Consider the following 19,213-nt stretch of genomic DNA (forward strand, 5'->3'; position numbering starts at 1 on the left):
TGGTTTCAGCAAGAGTGGCCTGGCTTGCTGTTGTGTTTTCGTCGTCGCTCGTTAGTACGTCATATGCTTCGTTGATCCGATTGGTTTATTTGGCCCGTCTATCACCAACATAGGCCAATCGGCTAACCAGTATTTTCGCCCCTTCCCAAAATTACTTCAACGGAAGGTTTCCAGATGGATATGCGGAGCAAATCCATCTGGCGGAGTCAGGTTAGCATTTAGTACCTTTCCAATGAAACCACATCAGTATACATCCTAAATTATAGCTAATCTAGATAAGGTGCCCTATACATTTCAATGTTTTTTTGGTATTTAGAGACCTTGGATGGAGACAACTGTAAAAAAAAAGAAAAAAAAAGCAGTATTTAGTATTATTAGACCATACTTGGAATATTCTAATTTTATTACAGATTATTTCTAACTGCCACAAACTTAAATTGTTGGCATACAGTATAATCATGGCTTTAGCATTGTTTAGTTCCATAAATCTAAGCTGGCAGTGACCTACCTTGATCTGTGCTCAAGATATTTTACCTTCTGATGACCTTATAAATATTTCTGACAAAATTATTGTTTTGCTATACATAACCTATCGAATGTTTTCTGGGTTCCAAATTTCAAAGTTGGAAACCTGTGCCTGAATGTTTCCAGGCAGTAAGTAGGAGAGAGTACATTGTGTACACGGTAACCTTTCTGTTTATGCCATCATGTCATGTTGTTCTGACAAGGGTGACATCTGTCACGGTGTTACAGCGTCACTGTGTGTCAGTCACTCTACTCGGGTAATTTCCTCTGTCGGACATAAGAACGTTTATATACAAACTATTGGAGTTTAAGCTGTTTTTCCTTGTGTCATCGTCCATATGCAGTCTGATTTTTTTATATATATATATTTTTTCTTTAAATATTTTTCATGCTCTCTTTCCCCTCATTGGTCTTTGTGTAGAACCTGTGGTCTATGGTCCATGGCAGCCATTGCCCGATACCCCTGCATAGCTCTCTGTTCTATGGCTGTTGATCATTGCAGGATTATCTTTGTAAGCTCTACCCACTTTTATTGAAAAGTGCTTTTCTGTTTATTGTTGTCAGTGCAGGACTTATCTGTTTCTAACTTCTCTCCTCTTTCTATAATTTATATGCCTTGATGAAAAAGTTGAAATCTTTCACAGGTGTGCAGAGATTTTTCGTTTGTTCTGTGAGACATTGCTTTTCATGACATTCCCCATATGATTGTTTTTTCTTCTTCTTGCACAAAATTGTTTGGAAATGTTTAGGGATTGGTGGTTTTTATCCTGACGTAGTTGAAACACAACTGCAGAAGTCTGATTTAATGGGCCTGTCAAAAGCAATGTAACCTGTTTGACACATTTTCTTTTCCAGCTGGTGAAGATTCTCAGTCATCCAGGTCACAGTCATTCCAAAATGGTTAAAAAACAATCCACTGGACTTTGTTTCTAAGTTTGAAGACATTTCGCTTCCCATCCAGGAATTGAAAAGGTTTGGAAAAAGCTTCCTGGATGGGAAGCGAAAGGTCTTCAAACTTGGAAACAAAGTCCAGTGGATTGTTTTTTTTTTTTTTACTTTTTTGGAATTTCTATTTCAGCTGAAACTTTGTATTCCTTTAATTTGATTTTACATTAAGCTATATGAAATTGAGAACATTTTGATGCTCACAAAAATTTCTGTATCACTGCTGGAAATGTCTGTGATAATTGAATGAAAAAAAACTGCCCTAATAGCCAACCTTTATAAATGACTACAAAGATTTTTTTTCCCTCTAATTATTAAGAAAACAGAAGTTGCCAAAGAAACACTCACTACACTAGAATTTTTTTATTCTTACCTGTAAATGTTTGCCTTATTTTCGAACTTCACTTCATTTAAGTTCAGTTCTGCCTCCTGTAGCGATAATGGCACAAGTGTAATATTTTTCTTGCCCTTAGAGACAAGGGTGTCAGAGTTCACAAAAGAAAGATCCAGTAATTTGAGGTGGACAAAAAAGATTTCTTAGAACGTTTTACTGACAACAGAACCAGGTGGACGGCATCGGCGTCTAAGGCACAAACCTCTGCGGGTGAAGACTGCACGTTAGTGACCACGTCTTTCTGGAGGTGGATGATCACAAACGATTGAGTCACTAACCTGGTCTTTTAGTTCAGTCTGAGTCCAGCAGTTGCTGCACATTGAGTCCCAGAGGTCAAAGGACAGGCAGGATGAGAACCAAGCAGATGGATGTAGGCAGGATAATCCAAAAGGGCGAAGCCAAAGCCTATGTCAGAGACGTCGTCGGTTGTCAGAGCCAGGAGGTCAGAGTTCTGTTTAGGCACCAAAGGAAAATCCGAGAAAAAGTCAGGTAACAGTTCCAGGTTCCATACATAATGGGGCTAACAGGCTAGATGAGGGCAGGCAGACTCAGTGGTCGGGAAAATGTTCCGGTCGGTACACATGCGGGCAGATATCAGGCAGGAGTCAAAAGACAGGTCAGGCAAACAGGTCATACGGGAACAGGCAGGCTCAGTGGCCGAGAGGGAGAACTGATCAGGATCAGGCAATCAGAAGACTAGAGTAAGCCTCACCTTACGGCTCAAAATAATCTTGCACTGATGACGGGTCTGAAGGCTGGTTAAACAGAGGCTAATGTAGTCGGATCAGATAAGTGGGTAATGAGAACTTGGCGGAGCTAATCTGGTGTGTAAAATGAGTGATCAGACCAGGCATCAGTGCCAAGATCATGACAAAGGGTGTCTCTAAGGTGTCTAAGTCTCGCTTCAGGCTGTTTAACATCCAGGGGTTAGACCATGCCCACCAGTTAACACATAGGACCCACTGAGACCAGCAACACGTTCTTATAATGGTTCTTTAGCAGTTCAAAAGGCAGGTACCAAAAATTATTTAGTAATGGTACACAGAAAGCGTAGTTATAGAGCTTTGCCCACTGTTAACCGCCAACCAATTTTCCTTGCCTATTGATATACTAACTGAGAAGCCTACTCTGGTAATTGGCAGCTCCATAGTCATAAACGTGGCATTAGAGGCACCAAGGACCATAGTCAAATTTTTGCCAGGGGCCAGAATAAGCAACAATAAATCCTACCTGAAACTACGGCCTACGGATACATTTAAATTACAGTAGGTTTATATTAACACTGGCAGTAATTACACCTGTTTACCAAGATCGGAGGTCACTGAAATTAGTGTTGCTTCGGTTTTTAAGTTTGCCAAAACAGTGTCGGACTCCGTAATTTTCTCTGGTCCCCCTTCCTGATTTGACCAGAGATTACATGTTTAGCCGCATTTCGTCATTCAACTGCTGGTTGTGTTGGTGGTTTCCTGAAAACAACGTGGGTTAGGTGCTGGGAGAGTAAAGAGGCAGGTGGAGGTGTAGTGTTTACAGCCTGATCTGGCAGAGGAGAATTTCAGTCCTTTCTCCTTGGCTCTATTTTGGCCCTATTGTGGCTCTACCTTTCTTATACCTCATCAAAGGTAGTTACTTTATCCTAAACTACTTTCTGTGTTTGTGCTGCTATATGGTTATGCTGCTGGATCTCACAGGGATCTCTTTTGCTCATTCTTCTTCATTCTATGTCTATTCTCCCAATCTGCAGTATTCATCAAGTTTCACTCCTTACTTTATGCTCTCTCTACTTTTCCTCATCACAGTAGCTTTATCTGGTTTGTTCCTGTCCAGCTGTGACTCTATCCTTGATTGAAATATCAGCTGTGCTGCTGTCATTCAGATATCTCTTTATATGTTGGAGCTTGGTCTGTTTCCAGTGTAGTTCTGTTTCTTTTACTGTGATTTACCATGTCTATCCTCTTTCATCCTCTGACAAGAGAATTGGCTTGAAGTTTGTGTGCCTGGCTGTGTCTTTCCCGGATGGAGAAACCTGTGGAGCAAGTGAACAGTTACATTTTTGTACATCTGCTTCCTCAGTCAGACTCTGCAGATGGCTGCTCACACTGAGCCTGGTTATGCTGAAGGTTTCTTTCTATTGAAGGGGAGTTTTTCCTCTCCCCTGCTGCTACATGCATGCTCGGTGTGAGGAATTGTTAAAGAGTCGGCAACAAAATCAAAGCAAAAATTGTTACTGCAAGCTCATCCAGGAGGAGTATGTCTTGCAAGTCAATGACTGGATGTAATCAACTGGTTTTCCTAAGCAGTTTGACAATTTTGGCTTGGTTAAGTGCCTTGAGATGACATGTTTTAAAAAATGATTGTATATTATATATATATATATATATATATATATATATATATATATATATATATATATATATATATATATATATATATATATATATGAAATGAATTGAGTTGAAATAGAATTAAAATTTGTTTAATACATTTTAACTAGTGTGTATTTGTGCAAAGTCTGAAGATGTTTTTCAAAATTGAATATAGAAATGTTTCTATGTATCAATAGAAAGAGAAATATACTTACAATTCACCATTTTGCTAAAAGGGGAAAAAAGAAACAACTAAATATTTATTCTTAGTATTAGGGATGTTGGTTACTATGCAGGAGTAAACTTCAGAGTTTCCCCAGCATGTGGAGGTAGGTAGCATTAGGTCATTTGATATGGATGTTCTGATAAACAATATGCCGAAGAGCTTCCTTTATTCTGCTGTGAGTTATGTGTATATAACATATCAGCAACATGCCCAGCAATAGTTATGTCTTCACATACACTCCATCCTCTCTCATCAACACCCTGTTTTTGGCTTATAGAAAGACACACACTATGATACCCCCCCAGAAACCACATTTATCACCCAACAGAGATTTCATTGAGTTCTTTGTGAGATTTATTAAACCTTAGAAAAATCAGCAGTATCCAAAGGCATACTTCAACATCTACTTTCTGTATTCTCACACAGATATTCTTCAGTCTGAATATAATCTTTGAATCCCTCTTCTCCCCTCAGGTTGTGTGTGGCCATCCCCTTTTGTCCCTGTGAACCCTGAAATACATCTTTAACTTCCTGAGGCCAGATCGTTAACCATGGTGCTAGAGAAACTTCTGCATTTCGGAAAGAAGTTGATAAGGGTGAAGGCTTTGAACTCTAATTCCGAGGACTCTCGTCTGTCTCGATGTCTCAACACCTTCGACCTGGTAGCCCTGGGTGTGGGTAGTACGTTGGGTGCTGGCGTTTACGTGCTTGCTGGTGCTGTTGCACGTGACAACTCAGGTAATTTAATCAGTCTTGTTGATGTGTAACTTTTGAACAAAATAGTTCCTAACCCTTGTCTATATTCTGTCCTTTTAGGTCCAGCTATCGTCCTGTCTTTCTTGATAGCTGCCTCAGCCTCTGTGTTGGCAGGACTCTGCTATGCTGAGTTTGGTGCCCGTGTTCCCAAGACAGGCTCAGCTTATCTTTACTCGTATGTTACAGTAGGAGAACTCTGGGCCTTTATCACTGGATGGAACCTCATACTCTCTTACATTATAGGTATATCCCCTTATTTAAACAGTAAACAGATTTTTTAAATGTGAGAATGAGAACTGAACTTTCTGTGCTCTAGGTACATCGAGTGTGGCACGGGCATGGAGCGCCACCTTTGATGAGTTAGTAGGCAGACACATTGAACAGTTCTGTAGAGAGTACATGCCAATGAATGCACCAGGTGTGTTGGCAGAATACCCTGACATGTTTGCTGTTCTCATCATAGTTACTCTTACAGGTAGGAAAGCTCTCTGTTTCTGTATTTTCTTTTGTCTTAACACTCACTGAACAACTTATTATGTAGATCTTGATTGTATGTCCACATTCCTGTACAAAATTTCCACGGCATAGGATTAACATGGATTTTTTTTAATGCACAGTACCCTAAAAGTCGAAGATTTGTGAACTGTGACACACTTGACTTATATGAACGATTGATTAACAGGCTTAACAAATAGAGAAGGGCATGAAATTATTTGAAACAGGTGTACTTCAACAGAGATAAATCTAAGACATGCAAGGCAGGAGTGCACGAGAAACAAAGTTTGGAACCACAGCTCTATGGGATTCAGATCTAGTGACTTTGGATGAGTACAGTGAACTAATAGAAATATTTCAAAAAATCAGTTCGATTTGAGACTTACCAGATCAGCTAAAATGTTTACGTTGTCCAAGTTTGAAAGGCCTAGCTAAATTGTAGCCCTAGCTCCCTATTTGTAACTGGGAGTCATGGCATCTGGTCAGCCTTCTCTGCTTCTATAGACCATAAGTTTAATGGTTTAAGGTGTTTTGTGTTTATTTTCAGTATCCTGTAAAGCTTGGTTGTAACATGATTATTAGTAAAACTAATGATCTATTTAACAATCTATCATTTCTAGCCTGTCTGCCTATTACCCTCTACCTTCTAAAATAAACAAGGCATTTATATGCAAGTTAGCCTTAGACTTTGACTTAGACAGATTTTATTTTGTCATTTTGTATACACAAGTGTAAACAAAACGAAATTTCCTTAAGAAATTAAGAAATTAAATTAAGTTAATCTGAAGGATAAATATACTTAAAAATGAATCAGCAATTAATTAAATACTCAGATCGATGCTTTGGTACCAACAACATGCCACATTACACTCAGCTTCAATGTCTAGATTGTTAAATACATTGAGTCTTTATGCCATGTGACTGTATGAATGGTGATGTGTGTTAACAAGCAATTTAACAGTCATACCTAATAAAGTGAAATAATAACGGGATTGTTAAGGCTGATTTTAGAAGGCCAGTAAAGAATATTAACCTTATGATGAATTTAGATTTCAAATGTGTATCTCCCTTTCATTGCTGTTTTGTTTCATTTGTAAGGTCTTCTGGCATTTGGAGTGAAAGAGTCGGCCATGGTGAACAAGGTGTTTACATGTATCAATGTTTTAGTTTTGTTATTCATGGTGGTCTCTGGCCTGGTAAAAGGCTCTTTGAAGAACTGGCAGGTGGATCCGGATGAGATCCTCAATCAGACGAATTACTCAAGTCAAAAGTAAGGACTACTAACCAAAGGATGTCCCAATGCATATAGCTTTCATACTTAATAGAAATACATTTTATGTCTATTATTTCACCTTTGCAGTCTGACTGCCATTCTGCCATCCAAGGAGAGATTAGGAGAGGGCGGCTTCATGCCATTTGGCTTCACTGGGGTGCTTTCAGGAGCTGCTACTTGTTTCTATGCCTTTGTAGGCTTTGACTGCATTGCCACCACAGGTCAGTCGTGTTTGTTATTGTTATTTATTGAAATGTTCCCGCTTTGAGTCTGCATTTTTTTCCCCAACCCTTTAATAGCAACTTACATAGATCAGGAATTACATCGGGGCCAGCTATCTTATTGTGTTTTAGGACTTGTTTGGCGGCCTTAGCAGCCCTGGCCATATCACTGGGAGTTTAAACATCAGGAACAATGCTGTCGAATCTAGCAGCAGTAGATTAGCAGAACCTTAAAGTTGCAGTTAGGAGCCCCCATGGATTGGAATTGTTTCTCTAGATAATGGATTGGATTCTGCTGTTCACATCAGCACTGATGAATTATTCTTTGTTGGTGGACTTTGGCACCTTAACTAATCTCTGGCTCTTCCAACCCATACACAAAAGAAACAGATGCACTTTGTATTCTAAGTCTCAGAACAAGCAAGCCCCCCTCCTTCCTTGAATATTTATAATACAAATTTAGATTGGTGATTAATAAAACACATTTCTGTGGTGTGATATACTGAGAGCAAACAAAGAGAAAAGAGAAAACGTGACTTATGAATACATACATGCATTCAAAGTCTTAGAGTCACAACTTCAAAATTTGTACATTTGCTTTACATATATTTTCACAAATTAATGACCTACTCTTAAATGAGAATATATTCTTTAATGTAATTTGCGAACATTTCACTATTTGTAACAGAACTACTCCCTTTTCTCTCAACTCCTCTTGACTGTCTTTCAGTTATATGCTCAATTTAGTGCTTTGGCCATGAAATTGAATCTGGAGTTGGAACGCTTTCAGTTGCTAGCATTACGTAAGTTTAGCCAGACAAAGAGAAAAGCTGCCCTTTTAATGCATTTAGCCAACTTCTGTTCATGGCAGGATGCCAGAGGGTTGTGTCATAAGAAGCGGAGAGTAGAAGCTTTAACAAGATGTATTCCAGACCTCCTCTGTGTCTAATCTGTATCTCTGCATTGATTTTTGTCTTTGTACACTAATTTAGCAGGTTTCTGTAACTGATCCAAGGCATGTAAGTTGGGTTAAATGCAATGTTTACTCCTCTCCTCAAACTTACATGCTTTCTGACCCAGGGGTTTTTCTGAACCTTCCTTTTCCTGAGTTGTAATTACCTCATATGGAATAAACCTTTAGAGCATTGCTCAATTCTGTCTTGCAGAAGCACATCTGTTGCATACATTTTAAAGAAGCTCCTCACCTTTGTATTAAAACAAAAACCTACATTGCTGATATTTTCATCTGGCCATGCTTTTTTTAGGCCCATAGTGAATATAGGCTGTGTGTTTATATTCTTACAAACATATACTCTGTGTCTGAAATACATCTGTTTCAGTTTTCCACATGAACTGGATTCCTGCCAGAATAGAAAGAACTAGCCAACAGTCCCACAACAACTGTTGGAGAATTCAGCTACCTAGAATTGCATGGGAATTTTACAATTTTTCATAATTTAACTTCAATTGTTTTAGGTTAACTTGCAGCCATTTAACCTAATCATTTTTTTTAAATGAAAGTTTTACTGAGAATTTTTAAATTACAATTCAAACAATGATATTTTGATGTACAAAATTATTTTGTTTTAACCTCCCTCCCTCCCCCTCTCCCTCCCTCATGCCCCCACACCCTCCACCACTACCACAATGTTCTGCCTCTCAGTCTACTGTGCTCAGAACACACTTTAAATTCTCAGAAAGTTGGGCCCAAACTGGAAAAATCTGTTGAGATACCCCAATGATACGGGAACCTCATCTGTTTTTTTAAATTCTGCATCCACCTATTGCATTCTTATTATTTATTATGAGCTAATAATGGGTGTAATTACCTGGTTGTGTTTTATGATAAACTAAACTGTATTTGATCTTTTTACACACTACAGGTGAAGAGGTGAAAAACCCCCAAAGGGCAATACCTATTGGGATTGTTTCGTCGCTGTTGATTTGTTTCGTAGCTTACTTTGGTGTGTCCGCTGCCCTCACTCTCATGATGCCATACTATCTCCTGGACAGCAACAGCCCTCTTCCTGTAGCTTTTAATTATGTGGGCTGGGGAGGGGCCAAATATGCTGTAGCTGTAGGCTCTCTTTGTGCCCTGTCTACCAGGTAAGAACTTTACACAGAAGCTGCTTTTTTAAAACATGTTTTAAAATTTTCTGTTGAAAACTTTTTTAACATATGCACTTTTTTATTTTTATTTTTTAAAGTAAATTACATATCCAGAACTTTAGCTTGCCAGCAAAGAGTAACACATACCCCTTTTTACAAAATAGTTGAAACATTTACAACTTTTATAAGACAAGCACACAGATGTGCATGTGCAGGCACATATAAACATACCAGTGTGTGTCTGAATCCTTACTGTACTGTATGTGTGTCTGCGTGTATATTTAGCTCCAGAAGGAATTTGAGCCCTTATCTAAAAATACAAGCTCCACTGACATATGATTTGTAGTGTATGTGTCTGATTATGTAACAAAACATCTTAAGAAGTTTTACTTTTTTTTGTTTCAGTTATCAATTTATGTTTTAGTGTATATATTTCTGTGCAGTGTTTTGAGTGCAAAAGATATGATTTATAAGGATGTAACAACATAAGTGTGTAGCATGATTTAGTTTAATATTGGGCTTTTGCATTATGTGCATGTTTGTTTTGAAATATCTTGCATGCTTCTGTAGTGACTGTTCAGTTTTCAGAATACCATATTACAGTGCTATTCAAAAAGGTCACCAGCAATGGCAATTTGATTTTATCTTAGACTTCTTTGAATAAGGTATTTTGGAGTGCCTTTGAACAATGGTTCTAAAGTTGTTCTTGGAGGTTTTTGTTAATTACATATTTATTTCTAACAAAAACTGTTAGAGCAAACCTAACTTATTAAAAATAAATCATAAAACAACAGCTAACATGCCAAATTAAATCTGTCTTTTCTTTCCAAATCCTTTTTCTGGGTAACACTTAGGATGAGGCATTCAATGATTAGAAACCAATTGGGAGTTTTGAGTTTCTCACTGTAAAGAATGGTCAAGCTGAACATATTTTTTGCTAGCCACTAGTCAGTGCCTCATGGCATCTGTAATTTTAATGCTTTATCTATTCCAACTTGGTTTAAGTCACTTAAACAAGAATCAATTCCTTTTAACACAGTTCGGTACTTAAATTGGATTGACATTCAACATCATCATATCAAACAAACCTCCAAAAAAATCGTAAGAACCCTATCACAAGATGATTTCACACGAAATAACATAAAAGCCTGACACTTTGCAGACAAAATACAAAAAAAGTGAGGAAGTTTTGAAAGTGCTGTATCTTCAAATGTTGTGCTTTTTATCTTCTAAATTTACCCTGTCTGTGTTTCTACAATGTGTGAGCTGCTTTCTCTGTTCATGTATGTCTAATGAACTTCTCTTGGGTGTAAGTGAAGTGTATGCATCCTGCTCTCCCCCTATGGCAGCCTGCTGGGTGCCATGTTCCCTTTGCCCCGTGTTTTGTGGGCGATGGCTGATGATGGGCTGCTTTTCAAGTTCATGGCTGAGATCAGCCCTCTTACCAAAACCCCGCTAACCACAACCTTTGCCTCTGGCATGGGGGCAGGTGAGACACTAACATGCATGTCTTTAATTTGAATCTCTTTTCACAGTATCTTCTTTCTATGTGTAAAAAACTGGGTTCGTTATCCCAGACAGTCTGCTTTTAATACCTGGTAGAAAGCGGCTCCCTGAGCAGCAGAGAGTTGTATTAAAGAACAACTCTTCTCTCACTAGCCTCTCTTCCATCAACAAATAATACCCTCTGAACCTGAGAAGTACCTTTTTAGGTACTTTACTCAAAAACAACAGTGATAAACAATGCAATAATGACAGAGAATATAGCAATGTGGCATATCAAATTACACTCCAAAACCTAGGCTACAAGACAGTACAAACCTTTTTTTAAAGTACAACTAAAATTATATCCAAATGAAATAAAATATGTAAAACATGAATGCATGGCACAAAAGCAACCTATGAGCAACATTTCTGTCTCCCAGCCACTACCATGCATCAAACATCCACAAAATACATATAAAATGAAAGCATTTGTTCTGTAGAATCAAGCCACGTGCTTCAGTTCCCCCTGCATTGCAGAGATAATAGCCAATCAGCAACAGATGACGCCACTCCACCAGAAGCTAGTTTTCAAAATATCTCATAACTTTGCTGTTTCCTCTCAGTTTTCACAAATACACATATGTGATTTATACATGCACAGGACAAACTCCACACACACACACACAGCACGATTCATGCAAAGCATACAAGATCCACACACACACAGCAACATCCACAGATGCACAGCACGGTTCACACAAGCACAAAGAAATCCACACACACACAGTACAAGATCCACAAACACCCAGCACAATTGTAAGCATACAAGATTCACACATGCACAGCACATGATTCGCCAAAGTATTTTTGGTCCATAAAAAAATTATAAATTAAATTACAAATTACAAGTGGTCTTTAAACTTCATTGCAATTTTGTGTGGATTTTTGAGACTCCCCTGACGTGCCTTGACACACCAATGCAATTTTTTAAACATGGGATGGTTTGTCACTAATCACAGAGCTCCCTTGTATAAGCCAATCACAAGAAAATACACCACCGGTCCGGGGTGTTCTGTCAGCTCAGCATACCGCGTCAGGCCAGGATACCCTTAGTAATACGCATTACAAAGAGTTTCCTCTTTCTCAGCTCTCCTTACATCCAATCACGCTGTTTTATTTCGCAATTTACTCAGGTTTTTAGTCATAGTTTTGTTTATAAAACAACAAAATATATCATTCACCAGGTTCATACTAGTTAAAGCTGTGGACTCTAAAGACCCCAGAGGCCATTAGAGTGATAAAGTTTCCAGAGAGCCATACTATTTAAAGCTGCGGACTCTAGAGATCCCAGAGGCCATTAGAGCGGTAACGTTTCCAGAGAGTTTGGACAGATTCTGGGTCAAGTCAAGTCAAGTCAAGTACAGACAGCACCACTTATTAAACTCCACAGGAGAGACCTACTGGCTTTGGTTTTTCTGGGGGACTTTGTATTAATGGAAAAGCTAAACACCGTTGGTGAATTAAAATCAGATGCAGTACAGCCATTTAAACTTGAGTAGACAGTTTTAATTGAAATAAGGTTTTGACAAATTTGCAGAAAATTGTCCAAATAATGTCCAAGACAGATACATAGCACTATAAGACATTCATGAATACGGTTTATGTGAAAGAATTGTTTATTTCGGGTGAGTTGTCCTTGAAGCATTTTATGTAGGCAGAGTTTTGTTTCTTACCCTAGTTCAATAGACACACTAGATAGAGGAATGTACTATGTAAAGTTATGTAAACAGCACTGAATCACTCAGTTGTGTTTACATGTGCAGTCAATGAGAACTTGCCATCTCTGGTTTTGAGAATGGACAGAAATCTGTCATCAGGTAGATTACCTACCTGAACTGCCAGGTCCATTTAAAAACTGAACAACTGAGAGTGCATTTTGATGTTTTGTAAGTTTGAAGGAGGTTTGAATGTATAGCATGTGAAGCCTTGCATAGGTGCATGTCAACAGTTAGGCGACTTTAAACCAACAGCATCATGCTCCCTTGCTCTATACTTATTCCAGACTGCCTGGCAGTTTTGCATTTTCCTGCCTGAAATCTCCAGCTCACACCTTGCTGACAATTTCATTTTCTGACGATTTTTTCTGCTCCTTTTTTTATGTCCCTATAATTACAAAAAAAATCAATATCTTATGTTTTACTCCTCACTCTACCCCAGTCTGTTGGGTTCCATGTTCCCCCTACCCCGTATCATCTTTGCCATGGCTCGAGATGGCCTTCTCTTCTCCTTTTTGGCCCAAATCAGTGAGAGGAAGGCCCCTGTAAACTCCACTGTTGCGGCTGGGGTCATGTCTGGTAAGAGGAATAGAGAACGCAAAACAAAAAGAGGGGAGATTTCTTTGAGAAATAAGAAAAAAAAATCTTATTATGTGGAAGGAAAGAGGACGTACAAACTGTATTTTCAAAAGTAAAAAAATAGATAAAAAATAGAAATGAATAAGTGAGGTCTTTATGATTAACCTTCTCACTTTCTCAATAGCAGTCAGTAGTGGCAGCTATGAGTGCTAAAGAATATGACAAGTTTTTAACAAAATTTCGTGAAAGGAGAATAATGTACCAAATGATAGGAAAGATATAGAATCGAGATATTTCCCCATTAAGAAGCAGGTCATGCTATTCCTGTGTGGGACTGAATCACAGCTCAAATTGGATTGAATTAGGATTTTTATTTACATCATGAAAGCTAATTTAACAGTTAATGCTTGGCATTATACATAAAAGATATCTGCTGTTTTCTTTTTCTTTTTTTTTTAAGTTGAAACATGTCTTTAATATACTTATTGCAATAATTTGGTTAATCAGAATTAGCTTTATTCGCCAAGGTTCTGTGCATAACAAACAAACTTTGGTTTCTTGTCATTAAGCTCTTTTGCGCATTATGATAGAAAAACATGGATGTTTATATGACTTGATGCCCATGAAGATAAAGTCATGACTGTACTTCACTAATTTTGTACTTCTTAAGGTAGAACTCTTTTTATAACGACTCTTTCCTTTTCTTTCCTTCTTACACATTTCTAGCGATTATGGCATTTCTTTTTGACCTGAAGGATCTGGTGGACCTGATGTCAATTGGAACGCTGCTTGCTTATACGTTAGTGGCCGCCTGTGTGCTTGTGCTAAGGTCAGTTTGGGCTTTTTTATTAAACTATATAACTATGAAGTCTTTGTATATGTATTAAAGTGTGTTTTTACTTTATGGTTGAAGAGTAATGCTAATTGATTGCAAAATATTTGTTCTTGAACATGAAACAAAGTAATTAATGACAATTAATGGCTGACTGGGGTTCAAAGAGAAAGAGGCAGACATACAGAAAGAATAAAAGATACAAAAGGTAACTGTCAAACAGCTCCACAGGCGGCCCCATCTAGGAAACACACAGCCAAGCAGACAAGCTTCGAGCCAGCTCCTGTGTCAGAGAATGAATGGAGCACATCAGCCGGTCACAATCAGAGAAACAGGACTACACTGAAAAACAGGCCGATCTTGAACATCTATAAACAAAGGTGTTGGTGGCAGCACCACAGCTAATATTTCTCTCCAGGATGGAGTCACAGCCAAACAGGAACAGACCAGATGAAGCTACTATGAGAAAAAGCAGAGAAACCATAGGGTTAGAGATTGAATTAACAGATTCTGCAGAGTGGGAGAATTGAGATAGAATGAAGCAGAATGATGAAAAAGGTCCTTACTGTTTCCCCTGGACCCTACAAACCAGATGCGAATCAAATCGTATATCTAAAATGAATGCGACATCGGCGCAAACATTTTAGAGTTTGCCATCATCAATACTCAGATCATATTTTTATGCCCACCTTGCTTTCCATGATTGGGCTCAAGTGGATGTTGCAAAGGAGTTGAGAACGTTGTTTAGAGCTTCCTGATCTATGTCTGACAGTCAACTTTTATGATCGATAATTTCTTCTTTGTACTTTATATTTGCCATTTTCATATTTTTTAAAGTTTTTAATTTTGTTATTAGCCCTTTTAGAGTCTCATATATGTCAATTGAATTATAAATATTATTAATTATTGTTTTTTGAAGCTTCCCATCATATTTGTAAAAAAAAAAAAATCTTTGCACAAGCAATTTATTGCTCTGTTTTTCTTTATCCTTGAGGATCAGGAATTTAATAACTTTAGTCTGTTTTAAGTTAGTTTATTTAGTTAGTTTAGTTTTTACTGTTAACAGGTTCTCACACTTTTCCCTTTAAAAGACGATTGGTTGGTTTAACTTCATGCTCTTTGTTTGGGCCCTTTTTAAAAATAAAATGCTGTTTATTTATTTTAATCGATTTATTTTGTTTTCAAAAGTTAGGAAAACTACTGAAAAATTGGTTTAAGCTCAGATTTTCAATGACATTGCTCCTATCAGAAGTTACCACTGCTTTATATTGGACATACATTATACTATTAGTATCTCCAAACAACAGAAGAGGTTAAGTAGTGTTGAAATAATATAAAAGCTGATGGACAAATGTGTGTTTTTTGTTTTTGGTACAGATACCAACCCGAGGTCCACAGCCCAGTGTACCAGATGGCCAGCAGCCATGATGAGGCAGACCTAAGTGATGGCATCAGTGTGCCCAGTATGGGCATTTTTCCTGGTGTGGAGGAGAGATTCAGCTTCCAGACTCTGCTTTTCCCAAACAACCCTGAGCCATCCACACTGTCAGGCTTCACTGTCAACATCTGTACTTCCGTCATGGGTATGTTTTTTTATGCAAGATAAAGATTTAATAAAAATATGCTGAATTTGGTCTTAGATCCTCATTTGTCTTTTTATGAAAAGGAGTACAAAGGTCAGCCAGTTGTTGTAGGATATCTCAGATAGGGATCAAGTAGGCTGTGTCATTTATACTAACGTATCTCATTAACAAGATACGTCCTTTACAAATTACACTAGCCTGAAAAATAAAATTTATACAATTAAAATTATTTTCTTGATTTATTAGATAAAGCTAATGTATTATTTTTCTGTAGAGTAAAAAAAGATCTTTAATTAAAATAAATACATCTGATTTGATGCATTCATGGTGTATTAGAAATATCTAATATACCCTAAATGATTTCATTCCTCTTATGTAATGATCTCTTCTTTGCTTCTGCAGGAATGTTGATCCTGGTCTTTAGTATACTGGCTGTGCAGGGAGGCCTTGCCTCATGGAACATGGTAGTCCTCAGTGTCATCTTCATGGTGTGTCTTCTTCTGGTTTTCATCATATGGAGGCAGCCTGAGAGTAAAACCAAACTCTCCTTTAAGGTTTGGCTTTAAGATCTGTTTTCAACTCTATGACATGCTAATTCAATATCAAACTGCATAATTACTGGCTACGATGGTCATTGCATTTTGCAATATCCCAAAGAGGTTAAAAAAAAAAAAAAAAAAACTTGAAACAACTAGTTTATACTAAATCATCTGCACCTATATGAACATACGAAATTCCCATAAAATGGATTTAACAGAAGCCCTCTTTTAATTTATACTGTTTTAAATATTACACTGTAACATGTAAATAGCAAAAAAAAAAAATACAACATGCTTTTAAGGTGAGGCAGCTGCTTGTTGTTTTTCAAAAGTTGCTTCAAGAAACGAACCAACTCCATCTATGCTTTGTAGACGACTGTTTCCCGGCCATTTCTCTACTCTACTCTATAATTAACCCTATCAACATCTCTCTCACCTCTAGTTGAGTCTGCAAACTCTAAAACTGGATGATCACCTCTCAATACAGGAGCAGGTCCAACACACCTGGATCAAGTAATTAGATAAATAGGAGAACTTAATATCCACAAAACCCTTGATAACAAGGCCCTTACACGTCTTCAGTCTCTGCTCGTCTGATGCCAAGCTCCCGTCTCAGCCACTGGACCTGGTTCCCCAAACACATCTATGATTTACAGACCTGTCCAAACTCAAATCTAAGTCCAAAAACCACTTTATAGAAATATTTTTAATCTAATACCCACAGTTATGAATTTCAGTCATTTGATTTTAATATTTTGTTTTATGACTGTATTATGAATTGATTCTGAAATTAATAATTTAGTTTGTCTCCTTTAAAGTGTCTCTGAGCTTTTTGAAAAGTGCTATACAAAAAAAATTATTATTGTTGTTATTATTATTATTATTATTATTATCCTAAATTTGCACATGTTCCGTCACAGCCAACTCAATACTAACCTATTAAAGTTAACTATTGTATAAATTGTCAACTCTTACTTTATAGGGACTGATGATAAAGATGGAAGCAGAATCTGTGAAACAAAATAGGCCATTTATAGGTTAAGATTTTAAGGAGGCGCAAACATGGTTTGACACAGATGCTAGGTTTTCATAGCCATAGAAGGGGTAAGACACCGAAGCATGTATTTCAAGTAGGACACACTATGTTCAAAGCAAACAGCTGCTCTCTTTAACTTGTTCATATTTATTTTCAGGTAAATAATTAAAATATTTAAAAGTATTTTGCAATACAAATACCTTGCAGATTGATATGACAACATATTTTCATCATATTCTTTGTATCATATCATCATGTGGGAGGAGTGGTAAACAGGTAAAAAAAAAAAAATAATAAAATAAATAAAAATCTCCAAAATTCTCTGTTAGTAAACTATAGCACAGAAGGACATCTTGAAGTCACCAAGCCTCTAAAATCTAGTTATTGGACAACTTTTACATGATTGTTGGTGTTTGGTGACACCGTTTTTTTGTTTGTTTTTTTTTAGGTTCCCCTGCTGCCCTTCATTCCTGTCATAAGCATGTTTGTCAACGTCTACCTGATGATGCAGCTGGACAGAGGAACATGGATCAGATTTTCCATCTGGATGGCTATAGGTAGTCATATTGATCATTACTATATCTATGTCTATTCCTGATAGAGCTAAATTGAAATGTTATTTTTGGACATAATAGAATATGAGATAATAGATGAGATAATGGAATATCTACTAAGAGGTGATCCCAAAATTTTAACTGGGGTGACTTAATCTAGCTGGATTTACATAAACAAATGACTGCTTCTTCAGTCTTGTTCAGGATTTTCCATATTTTTCATCTTGCCTTTCTCCCTCTTTTCAGGTTTTGTCATCTACTTCTGTTATGGTATTCACCACAGCAATGAGGCTGCCTCAGCCCGCTTATCTTTAGTAACAGAAATGAACGGTTTCAATCTCGATCATGAATTAGAAGCCATGTCGACAGAAAAGGAAGCCTTTCTCAATGATGACATTGACCTCAGGGAAGAAAACGGCGAGGATTTGTAAGATGCACAAGAACACACCGCTCCGTGTCCACCTGCCTCGACACGTCTATCAGGAGGGTTTCCTGTCAGTCAACTCCTTCACTACTCCTTTCTAAGGAAAGATTAAAAAAATAAGAAAATGTCTACTGTGACATCCCCAACTAGGTCTTGATTGGAAGGCAAATAACTGGAGATGAATCTGCAGAAATCAGACTGAAAATGTTGCATGGCCTCAAGGTTCAGCTGCTGGATATCACCTCACTCTGCAAAGAGAATGGCTTTCATTAGAGACACTATTGCTTTATGGAAGTTAAGAGATGAGTTAGGATCATGTTGGAGTGTTTAATGGCTGCGTTAATAAGTTTAGGACTGTGGAATAGATAATGTTATCTGAAAAGATATATTTTTCTTTCCTTTTTGTTTATTAATACATGGGATCGAGTCCAATTTACTGCATATATAACCAACCAACCAAGTAAATGTGTTACTGCCATGCTTTGTTTGAAACATTTGTGAATTTCAGTGGTGCAACCTATAAGGGTAACAATGGTCTAAGGCAGCCAGCAGTGGTTTTTACTTGATTAGGTATATTTACAGAAAACTAAACTATTAAAGTTGATTTTGATTTGCTATTAGAGTAGAATCGACATCTTTATCATAGATATTGTCCCCATTTTGCACAGAAGTATGCATTTCAAGAGGATTTGGTGGCCCCTTTTTTTTTTTTCCAGATTTTACCTTAAAAAAGACTATCAGAGTGATCGACTTTAAAAGCCTTTTCTCCATATTCATGCCACAATGTTTATAGTCATCCCTATGACTCACCCTACATTTTTCTATTTTTAACACAAAAAGTGTTTTGTGGGTGGGTTTTTGATTCCCTGCATGACTTTTGATGTACAAAACTTGTGTTTGAATGTGAAAAGCGTGTACAATGCAACAACTGATTTTACCCATTCTGAATCTATAATCTTGGTAAAAAGTTCAAGCTTATTTCTTGACAAGTTTCAATTATGTTACCCTTGGAACTTTGGCACCTTTAACCTATAATCTGTTAGTATTGTGCATGCTTTTTTTCTTACTGTAAATGTATGTGACACTCCTTATTCCTTAG

At 37.4% G+C, this 19,213-nt stretch overlaps 1 protein-coding gene across 2 annotated transcripts in view; it reads left to right on the forward strand.

Moving 5' to 3' along the window:
- Positions 1-19,207, forward strand: part of LOC107087925 (high affinity cationic amino acid transporter 1-like) — a 24,679-nt gene extending 5,472 nt beyond the window's left edge. The window contains exons 2-13 of one of the 2 annotated variants that reach the window (XM_015379769.1): positions 4,928-5,191; positions 5,270-5,452; positions 5,526-5,684; positions 6,803-6,974; positions 7,065-7,198; positions 9,082-9,304; positions 10,657-10,796; positions 13,873-13,975; positions 15,356-15,561; positions 15,964-16,115; positions 17,585-17,693; positions 17,937-19,207. In XM_015379769.1, coding sequence (XP_015235255.1) covers positions 5,005-5,191; positions 5,270-5,452; positions 5,526-5,684; positions 6,803-6,974; positions 7,065-7,198; positions 9,082-9,304; positions 10,657-10,796; positions 13,873-13,975; positions 15,356-15,561; positions 15,964-16,115; positions 17,585-17,693; positions 17,937-18,121 — 1,953 coding nt within the window. In that variant the 5' untranslated portion in view covers positions 4,928-5,004 and the 3' untranslated portion in view covers positions 18,122-19,207. Of the gene's footprint in view, positions 1-4,927; positions 5,192-5,269; positions 5,453-5,525; positions 5,685-6,802; positions 6,975-7,064; positions 7,199-9,081; positions 9,305-10,656; positions 10,797-13,009; positions 13,147-13,872; positions 13,976-15,355; positions 15,562-15,963; positions 16,116-17,584; positions 17,694-17,936 lie in introns of both variants that reach the window. The other variant, XM_015379770.1, reaches the window with a different exon arrangement.
- The last annotated feature ends 6 nt before the right edge of the window (positions 19,208-19,213 follow it).

This window comes from Cyprinodon variegatus, unplaced genomic scaffold, assembly GCF_000732505.1.
Source record: "Cyprinodon variegatus isolate N-32 unplaced genomic scaffold, C_variegatus-1.0 Scaffold199, whole genome shotgun sequence".
In the NCBI taxonomy this organism is placed as follows: Eukaryota; Metazoa; Chordata; class Actinopteri; order Cyprinodontiformes; family Cyprinodontidae; genus Cyprinodon; species Cyprinodon variegatus.